At 34.7% G+C, this 18,641-nt stretch overlaps 1 protein-coding gene across 4 annotated transcripts in view; it reads left to right on the top strand.

Annotated features, from left to right (window-relative positions):
• Ano3 (anoctamin 3) overlaps window positions 1-18,641 on the top strand; it is a 394,245-nt gene that overhangs the window by 296,548 nt on the left and 79,056 nt on the right. For all 4 annotated transcript variants that reach the window (XM_046438219.2, XM_046438221.2, XM_058577029.1 and 1 more), the window contains 5 exons: window positions 230-336; window positions 2,462-2,517; window positions 4,822-4,943; window positions 8,038-8,172; window positions 13,602-13,698. In XM_046438219.2, the coding sequence (XP_046294175.1) occupies window positions 230-336; window positions 2,462-2,517; window positions 4,822-4,943; window positions 8,038-8,172; window positions 13,602-13,698 (517 nt within the window). The remainder of the gene's footprint in view (window positions 1-229; window positions 337-2,461; window positions 2,518-4,821; window positions 4,944-8,037; window positions 8,173-13,601; window positions 13,699-18,641) is intronic.

Here is an 18,641-nt window from a genome sequence, read left to right as displayed (position 1 = left end):
AACTTAAAAAAATACTTAAATAAACATTTTATAATTCTCTGTATTCCTATGTGTGTTTTTTTCCTCTATCAATTTATTTTTTTTAAGAGAATGACTTCTCTTCTGACTTATTATATTTCATATGATTAGTTTTAATGGAGAAAACAGATGTGTGATTACTTAGGAACTAACTGTGGCTGGATTCTGTGTTCTTCTCTGAATATTAAAACCAATCCCCTCATCTTAACAGCTTCATCATAAACAATAAGGACACCTTCTTCAGCAATGCTACACGAAGCCGAATAGTCTATCACATGTTGGAACGTACCAGATATGAAAGTGGAATATCAAAAGTGGGTAAGAACATTATTTGCAATCATAGAGAAAGTAGATTTTAATTATAACCAGAACTATTGTTTATTTTTTCAAAAATTGAAACTTTGCCAATATTCGTTAAATGTGAGTGTATAGCACATTGAACACAAATTCTATAAAATTTCTATTTTGCAGATTTTCAAATAAATTTTTTTAGAACATTTGGCTAAATGTATCAAAATGTGGAAATACTTTAGAAGAGAAATTTTATTTCTTGAAAAGTAACCCAAAGAAAATAATTAGACTTTTGAATAAAAATGTATGTAGAAAGTGGTTCATCATGAATAGAAGATGACTAAAACAGTCTTAAAATTTCCACACTAAGGAATCACCAGTAAGTTAGACTTCATCCACTTAATCAATATGTTAAAAAATTATAAGGATTATTCTCCCTTAACACAAAATTACCAAGCATCTAGTACACACTAATATTATAAAATGTGTATGAAAGAGACTCTGCTCATAGAAATTAGTTTTCTATTTATTGACCTTGAAAGATATGTGCAATGTATTAAGTGATTTTTTAAAAAGGAGATTACCAAACTGTAAGTCTAATGTAATTCTATTTCCTAAATACACATACATAGAAAGAATGGAGGGCTTAGAAAAATAAAGAAACTCATAGAGATTATCTCTGAAAGACAGACTATCAAATCATTTTAACTATCTACATTTCTGCTTTGTTTTAATATTTACCAGTTTTCTATAACCTGTATAATATAAAAGAAAATTGAGAGCATCGCCCCCAGAACAAAAAATAAATAGAATTACAGATTTTGCATAGAGCAGAGGGGGAAAAAAAAAAGAAACAAACAAGCCGGCCTTTTACTTGTAGGCTGAAACCTAACATTGAAGAGATCAAATATTAGTCAAATGTCCTAAAATTCTTGAAATTAAAAATTGGTAGTCTTTGAAATGTGTACCAGCTCTATTGATTTACATTAAAATGGAGTTCCACATAAGAAATGTGAATTGTGTTCCTGGTTTGCCAACGTTTTAAAGAGGAATGTGCAGATTCTGCTTCTCTTCTGATTAACATTATTTTTTATGATGGAGCAGCCAAAATAATAACCTTAGACACCAAAACCATATGAAAAACAATAAAAATCAGTCAGAAATGTTCCAAAGAAATAAAAATAAGAGAAATCCAGAATATGAAACGAGAAAGTGACTACATATTACTGCTATGTGCTTATGTCAATTTTAAGAATAAATATGACATCTTAAATGACTAAATTGTAGAAAATATAGTACACACAGGAGAATTTAAAATTTAAAAATTTCCTAATTACTCTTTTCACTGTCACAAATTTGAACTATATGAAAATTACAAGAATACATTGTTCAGAATTTGTAATTCTGTTAAAAATTACCATTATGAATATTTCCTCAAGTCCTTCAGTACTGTTTGAAAACTTTAAAGAGCTATACAATATTCTATAATAAGGCTTTATCAAATCATAATTACTTACTGAATACCTAATATAGTTGTAAAATGATCAAGGATTCCTTCATTTTGTATGTACAATTCTTTCTAATTCTTAATTAATATAAACAATATTGCAACAAAAATTGCTGTCTAGAAAGATTTCCCAGTGTCTGTTCCCACCAGGACTTCTATGTGAGTGTCTACTACATTGCACCCTCAGGGAGATAGGAAGATTTTGAGTGTCTTATGTTGTTATTTATGTCACATTGGCTTAGAGTTAAACAAGGACAGACCTCTCAATAAAATAACTTTTGAGATTGCTTTAGAAGTGTAAAATTCCTTTGTTTTTGATCAAGCTTTGTTATTTGAAGGGGAAAAATGTTGTTCCTGGCTCAAATGATCCCAAATAACTGGGTACCAAAGCTCCTCAAATGTTATGAGATGACAAGGTGAAGCCATGTGTTGGCCTCTTGTATATTTACATTTACTAAAGGACACAACTAAGCTTAGTGTTGCTCTCTCACAATTATATTGTACCCACAGATGTACGGGCTATGGAAGTCATTAGGGTTATTTTACATTTTCAATTAATTCCTTGTCCCACATGCAGTATGTGCTCCAGAGGGAAGTCTCTATGAAAATGACGCAAGTATTTTTTTTTTTTTATTTTCTTTCCAGGTATCCGCAAACTTATAAACAATGGCTCATATATAGCAGCATTTCCCCCACATGAGGTAATTTTGAAAGATAATTTCTATTATAAAAGAAAGAAAGAAAGAAAGAAAGAAAGAAAGAAAGAAAGAAAGAAAGAAAGAAAAGTTTTCCTGCTTATTGCTTCATTCCATTGCTCTCCATTTGAGTTTGGCTGCTCACCGCAGCAGAGTTCAGTCACTGTGAACCTGGACCTTCTGAGATCCCAGTATGATCTTGGGGCTATATGCTGGCTCCTCTGCTCCAAATGTTCTTCTGTAGTTACCTCCTTTGAGGAAACCCAGACTTACAGAGGACACTCATGCCAGATATGCTGACCATTGACTTCTGTAGTAGCACAGAGCCCCATGCTTGATCTAACTTGAGATCTACACCACCCCACACAGGGCAGGTTCCTAGTACATGCTTACTTCTTGAGGATATCTGAAATCTAAAACAAGCCTACACCATAAACCTCCAGTCCATTATCTACTTGTTCCTGAACAGATTATTACACCCCTCATCTTTTTTTTGGGGGGGGAGGGTTAAAATATTTTATTTATTTATTTTTAAATTGGCCATTATAATAATATGTAACAATGCCCCCCTTCCCTTCCCTCCTTTCTCACACTCATCAACTTGTTCTACTTTATTGATCTTCTTCTTCTTCTTCTTCTTATTATTATTATTATTATTATTATTTTCTAATGATATAATGCTAATGCCTGCCTCAAGCTATAGTGGGCACATGTGACTATAGGGTTGGTATGTGACATGGTATTTAAATTTTCTGAGCACCGTTTCTTTACTTCTAAAAAGGGAATAATAATATTATATACCCCTTCAATTTTATTGTCAGCAAAATGGGATAATATAGATATAGGTCTGGGTGCATGAAACACACAAACATATTATTGGCTATTGTCATTCCTATCTTATTATATAAGGAGGTATTTCATAATTAATATAAGGCAGCTGAGGTTGGTTTCTTGGGTTCAAAACTGTAAAAACTGTGTTTTTGATCTTAACTTTCTTGAGCTTCAACTACCATTTATTTTTTAAAATTATATATATATATATATATATATATATATATATATATATATATATATTGAGATCTACACCACCCCACAAAGAGTTATGTGTGTGTGTGTGTGTGTGTGGTGTATGTATATATTTACCCTTTTTATATATTTATATTGGAAGGATTCTGGCTAACACACTGTCAAACCATAACAGTATGATTGATTGAGGTTATGGAACAAACTCAAACCAATGATGTAATTGGTATGCTAAAGTTTAATGTCTAAAGCTCAGGAATCTATGCTCTGATCACTAAGGCTGGGAAATTCATGGATTTTAGAAGAATTATCAGTAGTTGTTGAAAGACAGTTGAGATTTTGGTTCAGTGTCCTTTTCCTACCCAATCTGAGGGCAGTCTACACATTTGCACAAGCAAATCAACTTTTTCCAGCAGATGCTCCATATGGAGAACCTAGATCTTACTTCCATCTCTTTGGCCTCCGATATTTTGGCTTTAAATGCCTAGGCTTCCTGAGAGAAGACAACTCTGGCTGTACTTCAGTTTCACTTCCACTCTTCCCTAGTTAATAGTCTATTTTTGTTAAAGGTGAATTCCTTATTAAAATTTGGGGGCACTTGCCAGCCACAATTCAAAGTATCCTCTATCTACATAGGAACTAATAACTCCAGTTGGGAATATTTGATCATATGCAAACTACCTGACAGATTTTTGAGAGAAGATTTAAGGAATTTTTTTTAATATTTTAATTTTTGGAATATCTTATCCAAAATAAGATTTGAATATTCTACAGTTTAAAAATATGATTAAAGCCTCATTCTTTTCAAGTGAGCACTTATTTGATTCCTTAGTATCTGTAAATGGAAGAAAACTTTTCTTGAAATGGATCACTTCTCAAATCAGGATAATACCCTGTGAACTGGAGTAACCTTTTCTGGCACTAGGGCACTTCTTAAAGTGGAATAATACTCTTAATTTCTGAACTAAATATTATAACAATTTCTCTCATTGATGGATATTGTATTTATTAAAAGAACTTGGGTTCCAACAGTAAAACCTGAATTCTATTTACTTAAGCAAAATAGATCAAAATTGTTTTTAAAAATGAAATAACTCAAGTAATTGAAGAAATTGTATTTAAGTAACTAGGAGATTATTTCCAGTGAAAGAGTCATCTACCACATCATTCTACTGACAGACTTATTTCTAATCTCATAAACTTTCAATAAGTTGCTAAATAAATAGCTCTTATTTCAAATGTCACCAAGAGAATGGACACCAATTTGTATTATTTTATCTGTTTCAGGGAGCTTATAAGAGTAGCCTATCCATCAAAACCCATGGACCTCAGAATAGAAGACATCTGTTATATGAGCGCTGGGCACGCTGGGGAATGTGGTACAAGCACCAGCCTCTGGACTTAATCAGGTTCTGCATATGAACTGACAATGGAAAGCAAACTGTACCTTTCCATTGCCATTTTCTTAGAATTGCTTCTTGTACCTACCGTGTCACCTGTTATCATTGAGGATGCAATCTAGAAAAAGAAACCCCTCTATGATTTTCAGTGACAGGAAGTAAATTCAGGGACATGGTTACATGGGATGGGAGAGTTGAGAAATCAAGCAGGGCTTTTAAGTCAAGAAGGGATTAGGAAGAGTAGAAAATTACTAACATCCCATGGATGAGGAAGAAGTGCATTAATAGAGCTCAATACCTGGGCACAGCACACAGCCCTGAGAACACCAAGAAGAAGAAAAGATCCTGAGTTATCTCCTTTTTGTACCTTCAAGTCTTCTAGTACCTCCTGGCCCAGATAAACGGGAAGTTACTAACACAGAGCCTGGGTAATTCACCACATTATGAAAACTCAAAACAAAAAGAAGCAAAAAAAAAAAAATGGATCTGAGAGTAGAGAGGAAAATCTATGCATATCTATTGGCCCCTCAGTGCTCACAGGGGGCTGGTTCCAGGACTCCTCTTTAGATGCCATAAACCATGGGTGCTCAAATCCCATATATAAATTTGTGTAGCATTTGCATATAACCTATAAGGTCCTTCTGTATACTCAGTCATCTCTGGGTTGTTTCAAACACCCAGGACCATGTAAATGTCATATAAATTGTAGTTCCTTGTTTAGGGAATAATGGAAAGAAAATAGTCTGTATGTATTCAATGCAGACACAACTATATAGGCAAAGTTACATCTTCACCTTTGGTTGATTGAATTCTTGAAAGTAGAACCAAAGTATATGGAGGTCCCTCTATATTTATCTTTCAACAAAAATGTATCGTTTACTCTATTCCAGGAAGTATGTTCTAGTGGCTTACTGTTATCAACTTGAATTAGATGCCCTCAACTTGCTATATTCATTATTTATCTAATTTATTTTGGTACACAATGATTTATTCTTAACTTTTTGAAGTCATGATCTATATACTAAGAATAACGTAAGTCCCAGGCTAGCTATAAATATTTAGAAAATTAAAGAAACATTAGCATTCATATTAAGTTATACATGTTGATATTTTGAGTTATTTGTAAAATACAAATATCAAGAATAAGGAAACTGATAAAAACACTGAAAGGGATACTTAAAGAATGAGTTTCATGAAAAAAAAATCTATATATAGAATGTTAATGGCGATGAGGCTCTCAGGGACTGGTAAATGCTTGAAGCTGTTATCAAATTTAAGTCTAAAGGACCAAAAGAAGGAAGCATCTGGAAGAACCTGTCAGAATCTCCAACCATAGGAGGTGGGTTGATGGTAAAAGCTATGACTTCAGTAAGGAAACAGCTTCATCCAAATCCTGGCTCTACCCACTGAGAAACACCAGCATAGGGAACATGTGGCTTCATTGCAAAACTTGTGAATATCTCTTCAGTTTCAACCCAGTTCAGTTTCAACTGTACCAGAACTTTACCATGGCAAAAGAAATGAACAAACTATAACTGGTGTTTTCTAGGTGAAATAAATAAAAGAGAAAAAATTGGGTCAATGATGCTTAGTGAAAGAAGACTTCAGTCTGTACATAGTGAAATATATACAAAACTTAATTGGCACATTTCAGAGAATAAAGTAGAAAGAATAGTTCTCAGAAAGAGAAGCCTTGTGAAGGAAAAATGACAAGTGATTTTGTTTTTCCAAGCAAGAATATCTGCATGGTACAATATTCCCAAGTCAACTGTGAAATACAATCTTTAGAATTATAGCCAAGTGTGGTAGTTTGCACGCCTGGAGTCCTAGGGACTCAGGAGGTGAAGGCAGGAGGATAGTAAGTTCAAAGTCAGACTCATTAACTTAGCTAGACCCCATCTCAAAATTAAAAAGGAGGTTGGGGAACGGACCAGAGAGTATAGCTCTGTGGTAAAGCACACCTGCATTCAATCCCCAGTGCCAAATCAAACAAACAACAAAATCTAAAGCTAGAACAACCTGTGTGTTAAGTAACAAGTAACAATCTTTAGAAGACGGGGAACCTAACAGTAGGAGAGAAGTTAGAAAATTCTTACTGTTTGTACCAGAACTTTATCAACTGTATGACAGTGAATGTTGCAAGTAGACAAGTTGGAGAAATAACAGCTGAGTAGGTATTGCAATCTCCTTGTTCATTTGCTATTCTCATAGAAGCTATGCTCATCAGCTGAAGACAATAAAATGCACTCATTCTCTTAGCTTCTTTCAGTCTTTCTATGATGGCTACTAGTGAAGCAAACACAGGCTTACAGTAGCCTAGAGTCTCATAGAGAGGAAGGAAACTCAAGATGGGCAGGTAGTTGCCTTAAGGTGTTATATTCTTAGGACACTGAAGCATGAATGAAGGTCTGTAAAAACAAGAGCAGGGACCTCTAAATAAAGATTAGAGCAGGAGTTCAGGGAAGGCTTCCTGGAAGAAGCAATATTTAGTGAAAAGACCAGTGCAGGTTGACAGGGAAGAAGTTGATAGTTGTTTAAGTGTTCCACAAATGGGGAACAACATCAACCAAGGGCATTGCTGTGTTCTTTGGAAACTGCAGAGTTGAGTTTTTTGGGGGAGGAGATGACATAATGATGTAGATCATGTTCAGCATAAGGATACTGACTGAGGATGCCGATTGACATGGAAATCTAGCCTGTCAGCATCCACTGAGAGGAGAGATTTTTCTAATTTGCCCAAAATGCAATATGATTTAGCCTAGATCTGTGATGTGGAGACTTAACGGGATGTTCCTGGGAGAACAAAGAAAGAAGAATTGGAATATAGAAAGTCCTAATAGCATATTAAGAAATTTCACACAGAAATAGATACACTTGACAAAATCGCCACTATCATTGCCCTATAGTGTTTAAAAGTAAATGACATCACCATTATAAAATTAAGTAAGGAACAGGATTGTTGGATACCTCAGATAGAACTGAAGGGGAATTGAGCTGCTAGCCTCAAGTTTCCGTCTAATTCCTCTGACTAGTTGTGACATCAGTATTTGTAAGGTCATTTAGGACACCTTAACTCAAGCTAATGATGTGCTTTCTCGTGCAGGCTGTACTTCGGTGAGAAGATTGGGCTGTACTTTGCTTGGCTGGGGTGGTACACTGGCATGCTGATTCCTGCAGCAGTGGTTGGCTTGTGTGTGTTCTTCTATGGATTGGTTACAATGAATGAAAGTCAAGTAAGGTAAGCTGTAAAGAGATTTATAACAGGTGTTGGCCTGTCTTCTGAGTGGACAAAAACTTAAGGATAATGGCTGAGCAGAAAAAAACAGTAATAATACTACAATTTTATTATTTATTTGCTGTGTGTATATGTGTGTGTGTATATATATATATATATATATATATATATATATATATATTTTTTTTTTTTCTTGTTTGTTTCAATTGAGTATTTGTTTTCTCAGTACTGGGGAATAAGCCCAGAGCCTTTCAACTGCAAGCCAAGGATAATCAACCACTGAGCTACACATCCCCAGCTATTTTTATTTGTTATTTGAGTCAGGCTTAAAGTTAAGTTGCCAGGCTGGCCTCAGCTTATTAATCCTCTTGCCTCAGTCTCCCAAGCAGTTGGTATTAACCAGCATATGCCACCATGCCAGTTTTTTTTTAATAGGAGAAAAGCATGATAAAAAGATCATTTTGATGTTTTTTTTAAGTAAATTTCTCTTAGATAAGTTCCAAGACTGCTGATCTTGATGCCAGATTTCACTTTCAAGTATATCCCACATACCATTCTAAAAATAGTAGCAAAACAGGATTTGACAGAAGTGAAACATAACATCAGATTCTTTTGTTCAATCCGCGGTGACTCAAGATTTAGAAATAGGAATACATTATTCCTAGAAATACTAAATTATTACTCACCAGAGACAGGAGTCACCTTAGGATTAAAGAATCCTCTTGGCAGTGTGTTCTGTTTAATATATTTCACAAGGATATTATCAAGTTCAACTTTATATTAAAACATAAAGAAGCTCTCCCCTCTCTTTTAAAGTTCAACACTTTGTTCTTCTGTTCGGTGCGTATTTCAACCATAGCCTTCCTATCCAGCATTAATCAGGACAGCTGTTAGTGTGACATTCTTCAGAAGATCCTAAAAGTTAGTTTCCCTGAATTCCCTTTAAAAAATGTGATATGTACATGTTTGCCTATGTGGAACCATATTGCCTAAAAACAAGTTCTCTTTCTTGTCCTAGAGTGGAATCCTATTCAGTAACCAAGTTACTTGATTTGATGTCCCAGAGCCCAGAGTCCCCTTTTTGTTCTTTATGAAGCCAAGTGATAATAAGCATGCAAACAAAGAGATAACTTCTGCTCATGAGCTTCAGAGTTTTGTAAATCATTCTCCCTGTTGAAAGTGGCATGTTCAAGAACAAACTTCTGCCCTCTGTGAATATCTCCCTTTACTCTTCTCCTATTGGGCTTTTCCCTGAGTGCTGATGAGACTCAGGGGAGATAGTGTGAGTTACATTATCTTAAAAGGTAAAGCCCTCTTTTACAATGAATTAACAAACATGGAAGAAGACTCTTCCCTAGCTGCTGCTCCTATTGGTTCCCGTAGAACATATCCACAAAGTTTTGCCATGAAATATAGACTTTTCCTTCCACCCCCAGGAAGCTGAAAATGATCCAAAGGAATGAAAGGAATAGATTTAGTGTTCCTATTGATTTATGTACCAAAGGAGTAAATTAGGCTTCTTTTGTATGAAATAAGTATGCCTTAACCTTTGATACAAAAAGTGTTTTAAAAGGTGCTAGAAAAATCTTTTATTCTGCACTCTATGGTATTATATTACTGCTACTCCTGTCACACTATAATTAAGATCCTGTCAGACTTTCTATTCTCAACCAAGATACGCAGCACTGAATATCTTGACTTTCAACATTTTGGGACCGAAATTTTCCATTCAAGGTGGCAGACGTGGTTGAGTCGTAGGCGTTATCATGGTGGGGGTGGGGAGGGGGCTAGGTTTTATTTTGTGTTGATTCATGTTCATATTATTTTATGAATCTCTCTCTCTCTCTCTCTCTATCTCTCTCTCTCTCTCTCTCTCTAGTTCAAGGTAGCAAAATGTTGAAAAGCTGTAGGTATGGGACTACTTATTATGATCCTACCAGATATGACAACTAAATTAAAGTTATATTTCTTAATTGCCCTGTAGTTATTTGTGGGAGCACATAACAATCAGTTTTAGATCACTGTATGTATCCATACATATTTACACTTGCTTTACAAAGCCAAATATATTCATTTTTGTGCCCGGGTGAGAACATTTTACAGGATTTTAAGAGTCAACAAGCAGGTACCTGTGACATGCATCTTAGGGACCTGAGTTTCAGGACAGGTCAGAGAGTGGAAATCCCAGTTTTCTAGTCCATTCCTGCTTCATTAGCATTAGAATTTATCTAAAAACTATGTGGCCCTCAGTATTTACCAGTCTTACAAAAGCTTTTGCTTCCGAAAGAAATCCTCAAGCCCTCTCCTGAGGCTAACCTTAGCAATAAGGGGTTCTTCCTTTTATGAACCACCTGGGATATGCCAGGTAGAATATCAAAATCCTGTAACTAGTATCCCAGTCAGATAATAACCTTGTGTGGAGACAAATGCACCTCAGGGAAGTAGGTGATTTGGTCAGGGAAATATGTCCGTGAAGGGCACAGTTAAGTTTCAAGCCTATGACTGATATTTAAAACAAAACAACATGGTGAGAACATTTAATGTGAAATCTACTCTCTTAACAAAATTTTAACCACACAAGGCAGTTTACGTGCAATGCTGTACAGAAGATATCTAAAACTTACTCATCCTGTGTAACTGAAATTTTACACCCATTGAGCACGGGCTCCCTCCTCCTTTCCACCAACACCCTTGGTAAATCACAAATATACTCTTCCTTTTTGTATGTTTGACTCTTTTAGATGCCCCATGTAAGTGGCATCATGCAGTGTGTTTCCTTCTGTGAGTGGTTCATTTCACTTAGCATAATGTCCTCAAGGTTGATCCATTATGTCATATAAGACAGAATTTTCTTTCATTTTATACAGCTAAATAATATTCCACTGTACTTATATGTCATATTTTCTTTATCCACTGATGAAATAATATAAATTAGGTTTATTTCTATCTCTTTGGAATTTTTAATAGTGCTGCAATGAATATGGGAGCACCATAGCTCTTCAAAATCCTGAATTCATTTCTTTTGTAAATATTTCTAGAAGTGGAAAGGATAGATCATATGTAACTCTGTTTTTAACCTTCTGAGGGACATCAACACTGCCTCCATAGCAGTGCATCCTTTTAGATTCCTACAGTGTACAAGGGATTCAGCTTCTCCACGTCCTTACCAACATTTATTTTTCGTGTAATTAAAAAAATATAATAGCAATTTAGGCAGGAGGTGTAGCTCAGTGGTACACTGCTTGACCAGCATGCACAAAAGCCTACATTTGATTCCCAGCAAGCAACCTCCAAAAAAAAAAAAAAAAGAATAAATATAAGAACAATTCTTGTAGGAATAAGGTAAACTCACTGTGATTCAACTTGGATTTCCCTGATGATTATATTTGACTTTAAAGTCAATGCTTTATCCATGCTGCCACACTCTTCTTCCTCATACTTATTTTTATACTCTTCTCCAAAAATGTACAAATCGAGCAGAAATTTCCTATTCTGTGCTTTGTCATGTTAGCTGAGTCACAGGAAGCATCAGGCTGCTGGAGAGCGTGGGCCCCCATATTCACCCCTGATTAGACATATTGCTCCTTGATTTCACTATCTTTAATAGGTAGTAATTATTCTTTGGGATCAGCTACTGATAGATACATATACAGCAACAAATCTAAAACCAAAGTAAACTACAACTCCAGTGGTAGTGTGTCAAGCCCTGCAAAAGAAACTAAAAACCACTCATGATAGGGACCTGTCCCTCCCTCTAGTGGTTAAATAAAATCAAACAAATTGGGATAGGCTCAAATCCCTTATTTTAGTCTAAAAAGTAAGGAAAGTGGACAAGATGACGTAGTATAAACCAACTTGAATACCTATTCTGATGGGATTCCAATGCAAGACAAATGGTGGCATTTGTGTAACAAGGTAAATTATGATAATAAGCACATTTTACTGAAAAATTACTTCAAGAAAAGTTGATTCTTCTCATTCCTAAAATTTAATAATTTTGCTACAAGGAGATGCAATCTTCTCTTTCTTTTAGATTTTTAAAATGCATGGTTTGTAGGTTTCCTTTCTACAGACATCTGATTACTAATACGATGGGAGGTGTAAAATTGAGAGTAGTATATATAAAATTGATTCTGTCATCATCACCATTAGTAAATGATTGATAGAAAAATTAATTTTAACATAAAACAAATGTATTCCTTTTTATCTATGTTAAAGTTGATTGCAAACTGGATCTATAACTAAAAAAAAAAAAAGGCCTGAAGTCAGCTCCTCAAATTGCCTTTTGCTAGCTCTGTAACTTGAGCAAGTCTTTTAAATTGAGCCTTGGTGTCTTCTCCTTAGAGGACATAATTTCCATTACCTGTGATGTGGGTGAGGACTAGGCAATGTAGCAGACCTAAGTCTACCTTTTACCACTATAAAGTATTATACCACTGTCTGGTGTTCTTATCTTGTATTCTTACTTTGGTTTGAAGTTCTGTATATCCCGCATTGAAATTCACACACATTCTTCTTTTTTTTTTTTTTGCTTATATATATATATACTTTTTAAAACAGCAAATCTTACTACAAACATTGTCAATTAAACTTGTGTTAACAATTGCATTAACATACATATTTTCTAAAGTCTTTAAGCTTCTTATAAACTCTCCAGAGTAGATTTATTTTAATAAAATTTAATGGGAGATAAAAAGTTAGAAAGGGTCATGTATGACAGATAAAGACACGTAGTGTCCTCAAAATAGGTTGTTTTGAGCTCTTAAGTCTGTAAGGCTTTTCAGAAAATGTTATTGATTCCCTGCTGTCACAAAGCCATCTATAATGAATGCTGAGGTTTTAAAAAGGTAGTGAGCATAAAGCTGGTGAGATAAATGTCATAAAGTTACATCCTAGTTGAGCATATATTTAAGTAGTAGAATCTACGTCATATCGCCATTACTATGTATGTCAAGGTGCCATGTTCAAAAAGATCAACTCCTTCAGTTTCCGCTGAATATTCTGCACCAATGATATGCACTGCAGTGTGTACTATAAATTGTATGAACCCTGAGCTTGAGAAGTCAGACTAGTTAGGTTTCATTCCAGCTTATCCACTTCCAAGCATGTGAACTTGGTTAAAACTCACCCGTACACAAGATTAACCTGAATGCCACAAGATCATATATCAAAGTGCCTTTATAGTAATAAAAAGCCCCATAAGTGTCACATAAATGCAAACCATGACCCATTATCATCACAATATCTCAACAGAGAACAAAGAAGTGAACAAAAAATACTATATCACAGATATCCTCATCCATAAATTGAAACCATAACTGCTTCTTCTCCTGCTCCCCACTCTATATTATTTCTATTTCTCGGCCTCACCACCAAAGTTTGCTGCAAGAGCTGAGTGACTTTCATGTTTTTATTTTCTTTGATTTCTCAAGCCAGGAGATTTGTAAAGCCACTGAAGTCTTCATGTGCCCTCTGTGTGATAAGAATTGTTCCTTGCAGAGACTCAATGACAGCTGCATCTATGCCAAGGTGAGTGTGGATCTTCACATCCTCTCCTGAGTCTTGCTTTGTCTAAGTAGAGGATCCTATTTTTTTTAACCCAATTTACTATTCCCAAGCATTCTAATAGCCTTTGATACCGGAAACAAAGTCAATCTGCTGAAATTCCAAAGAGTAGACCTTGAGTTGAATATCTTTGTATTCCTTTGTTTTTATAGCCAATAGTTTCCCCCACAGACACAAATTTCCCCTTGAAATTATGTTTCGGTCTTGTAGGAGAAGAACAATTATTTTTATTGCTGATGATTAAATTTGATTCTTCCACAAAAACTCATGAAGATAAAATACTTCTAATTATACAGAGAAAATGAAATAGCATACCCCAAATTTCCAAACTGCTGTCTGTTAGAATCACCTGAAGGATTTTAAAAATACTTTAAAAACCCCTACACCTCAGCAATTAAAACAAATCTTTGGATTTAAAACCCAGATATCATCATTTTCTAAGATTTCCCCAGTTATAACAATGTTCATACAAATTTTAAAAACATTGGCTTTTACAATTATTTTTTTATGTCTACAACAGTTGTATTAAAGTATAATCAACAAAGTAAAATGTACATATTTGAAGTATGGAAATTGATGATGTGTATGTACCTGTGAAATGCAGGTCAAAAAAAAATACACCACAATCAGGATAATGAATATATCACCTTCAAAGTTTCCTCACAGTGTTCTCACTGCAATCTGTGCCCCACATTTTCCCCTGAACCTATGCCAGTGCTTCTGCAACCAACACCTTTGTGTCATTATAAATACCTTTATATTTCCTAGACTCTTAGAATCATATGGTATGTAACTTTTCTGACTTCTTTGGCAGAACATACTTATTTTGAAATTCATCCATGTTGTAGTATTCATCAATAGGCTATTCCTTTTTATTGCTGGATATTATTCCATTGTATCTATATCAGAGTTTGTTTGTTCATTTACCTACTAATGAACTTTTGGGTTGTTTCAAGTTGTTGCCTATTTTAAGTAAAGCTGCTATAAAGATTTATGTTCAAGTATTTCTACAGACAAATGTTATTATTTCTTTTGGGTAAATACCTAGGAGTGGGAGAGTTGAATCACATGATAGTATACATTCAACCTTTGCATTAGTCTGTTTTCTATAACTATGATAAAATATCTGAGATAGACTATAGAACACACTGGAGCGATGTGAACAGTAAAGACATGAGACATTCACATATGGCAGAGTGATAAAGTGAGACATCTATCCAAGAAGATACTAAATCTAGGTGCTATTGTACAGTAAATACTCCTTCTTTTCTGAATAGAAAGGAGTGTGCACAAGGATAGGCAAGACTTGGAAAGAATTCACTTATAAACTTCAAATGAAAATGAAAGTTAACTTGCAGAGGAGAATATTGCCTTATTGCAACCATACAGGAAATAAAACCCACCTGAATGAAATACTGAATACATCTTGTATTTGTTTTTCTGAGGAAGATAAAATATAGCTATTTGGTTTAGACTTTAAAACCAGACAGGCAAAAATAAGCTCAACAGCCACTTCTCAAAAGAAGAAGATCAAATGGCCAACAAATATGTGAAAAGGTATTCAGCATCTCAAGCAATCAGGGAAATGTAAATGAAAACTACATTGATATTTCATCTCACCACAGTTAGAATGGCAATCATCAAGAATACAATAATAATAAATGATGGTGAGGAGATGGGGGAAAGGGTGCACTTATACAATGTCGGTGGGACTGCAAATGTTAGCACAACCATTCTGGGAAGCAGTAGGAATATTCCTCAAAAGACTAAGAATTGAATCATCACATTACCCAGCTTTATCACTCCTTGGTATTTACCACAAAGAACTAAAATCAGCATACTATAATGGTAAAGTCACATCAATGTTTATGGCAGTGAAATTCATGATAGCCAAGTTATGAAACCAGGCCAAATGCCCGTCAACTGATAAATGGATGAAGAAAATGTATTTCACACATACACATTCATACATACTAGAACAAGAATAAGAAGTGCCCATACACACACAGACACACATACATACACACATTTACACACACAGACATGCATACAAAAAAAATGGAGTTTTACTTAGCCATAATGGAGTTACTTAGCCATAAAAAAGAAAGAAATCATGGCATTAGATGGAAGAACAACAAGCTAAGTGAAATAAGCCAGACTCATAAAATTAAGGCTTGAATGTTTCTCTCATATGTAGAAAATTTTAAAAAACGAGTTGTAGGGAGGGAATCCCATCAATATAGACGAGACATAAATTGGGAGGAAGGGGATTGAAAGGGAGGGAAGAGGGACAGGAAAAGGGAGGAACAGCAGGATAAAACTGACCGAATTATGCTATGTACATATATGAATATACCAAGTGAATTTCACTGTTATTTGTATGTACAAACCACTAATTTAAAGAAACTATAAATAGAGAGAAGACCAGTAGAGGAAAGTAACAGGGAGAGGGAGGAAGGAGGAAAAGGGGCAGTAGTACTAAGGGATGAAGTGGAGCAAATTATACTCCATGTATGTATGATTATGTTAAAATGCACACTGCTATTATGTATAATAGTTATACATAATTATTACATAATTTCATCAGTACATTATAGATATAATGTACTGATAAAAACTTAAAAATGGAAATCATTCTTCTTTCATTGGATGAAAATAAACATTTTTATATCATTGTATATACTTGGATATATAAATTGCTACACTAGAATTTGCTTAATGGGCAAAGTCAAAGATAAGGGAGCAGAGTTTTACTAAAGAAACAAGCCAGCCAATCTAGGTTTATGTAGCCACATGATGGCCTAACCATATGATTTAGGAACTTGTAAATTCCGTTTCTTATGGAACACATCACTACTTGTGTCAACTAATAGGGAATCACATTGCCACATTTTTATGAAGAGCGCATGTGTGCACACTCCCTTAGGATTCAAGGAATAATTTTGCATGAAAAAAAAATTGGTCCTACCATATAACAGAATTCACAATTGAGTACATTAACATTTCGTTTGATGACTTTTTATTTTTAACACTTAAAATATGTGAGCTAAAAACTTTGCCAATTAAGTAACTTTAATATGCATACATTCATAGAAGTATGGATAATGCACTATCAAATGACATGGTGCTAGGATTTCTCATAGTGAAATAATTAAATAGAACGTATTAAATATTTTCTTTTATAATTCTAAAAATGACTCAGCCTTTGGGGTTAGTATCATACCTAGTAGTTATTTTCTAGTTTTATTTTATTTTTACTTGTTTAACAAAAATTTCTTCAATATCTAATGAGACTCAGGTTGTTCACTGATGTTAAGACTCAAGAGAAACAGATGAAAAGGTGTTTCTTTAAGAGACTTCATGGAAGAGTCTGTGTAAGATCATATACCAGAACCACCTGAACATTTATTATAAATGAGATTTCTGGGCCCTACATCCTGATATTTAGAGTCAGTTATTCAAGGCTGAGGCCTACAAACCTACTTTTGAACAAGCCTGTTGATGGTTCTGATTGTGAGGACTACGGTTTTCAAAGCTATTAGAGGGATGGACTGTTCAAGCTTCCATGTCTGATGGAGCTAGTGTCCAGCTCCCGTCAACATAGATGAAGCAGATTTTGTACAGTCTGAGAGTTGAGGACTGAGGAAGTGAGCAAGCTGAATTCCAGACTTGATCTCTGCCCTCCAGGCTCTGGGCCTCTCCTTGATCTCCAGGGTTGACACTGCCCAGGAGATTCTTACTCTTGCTATAGTGGGCTTCAGTGATGCCCCTTCTCACTTCACTCTCCTGCCAGTTACCTGCCTTTGAGTTATCTCTGGTGTCTTTGACTCTTCTCTTTTCCCCTCCTCCATTTTCATTCAGCAGCTCTTTTACCAGCATCCAAAATGAAGCACTTAGCAACTCAAGCTATGATCAGAGCTTTCTAATTGCTCTTCTTGTCTCTGTGGTCTCCTAAATCATAATGTAATCCATCATCAATAGGTTGATAAACCTAACAATGATTTTAAACTGTCAGGCTTCTCCTGAGAGCAGTTTTAAGTTTTCCCCCATTCCCATACTAGCTTCATTTCCCATTACATGTATGTAACCCCACATCATATGAATAATTTTTGTATACCCACTGTATTAGATGCACATGTTTCTAAAGGTTAATGTTTAAATTTATCAACATAATGCTTGAAATATTTATTAGTGAACCTAGCAAGAAAAAAATTGTTCTCAAAAAAAAAAAAAAAAAACCACTCCATAAGCTATAACAAATCATGCCCATACAATACAATTTTTATTAACTGTGGCTTTCTATTCTGAAGCAGGAAAGAGCTGCTATTTTTAGTGACCTTTAAGTGCCTATATGTAAAGCCTCTCTTCTAACTTTCTAAGAGGCTGTTTCCTGTACTCAGTCTGTTTATAAGAGAAAATAGACAGCTGTTCAGCTGCTCAGAAGCCTCAGGTGTCTCTGTGGGATGCTTCTGGAAACAAAAAAAAAAAGAGCTGGATTCCCCTGCTGGGTGTAATTTTATAAGCTCTGTAGGAGAATCTTTTATGATCCTTTTCTCTACTGTACATAATGTATGCTAATTTTTTAAAAAAAAAACCAACCCTTAGAATATTTTTAGAAATTCCAAGTCTTAACTCTCAGAATTTTAGAGACATGCAGAGTATTTTGCACCTATCTACAAACCTTTAAAAGGAACACATCTTTTTATGATGGTATTTTTAATAATGCTGCATTATAGAAAAATACATATTATGTTTACCTGTTTTGCATATTGTTTTGCAGTGTGTTCCAGAGGTTATAATTAAAATGCACATTAGTTTTTTGTTTTTTTTAATGTCTCATTGAGCACCTTCTGGACTTTAAACTGAGCAAAAAGGATTTCATTCTAATCAGGTTTGTCTTAAAATAA

The sequence above is a fragment of the Marmota monax genome, unplaced genomic scaffold (assembly GCF_021218885.2).
Source record: "Marmota monax isolate L192 unplaced genomic scaffold, Marmota_monax_Labrador192_F-V1.1 WCK01_AAM20220418_F8-fsc00061, whole genome shotgun sequence".
Classification (NCBI taxonomy): Eukaryota; Metazoa; Chordata; class Mammalia; order Rodentia; family Sciuridae; genus Marmota; species Marmota monax.
Note: the sequence above shows the minus strand (reverse complement) of the source record. Positions and strands in the feature narration are given on the sequence as shown.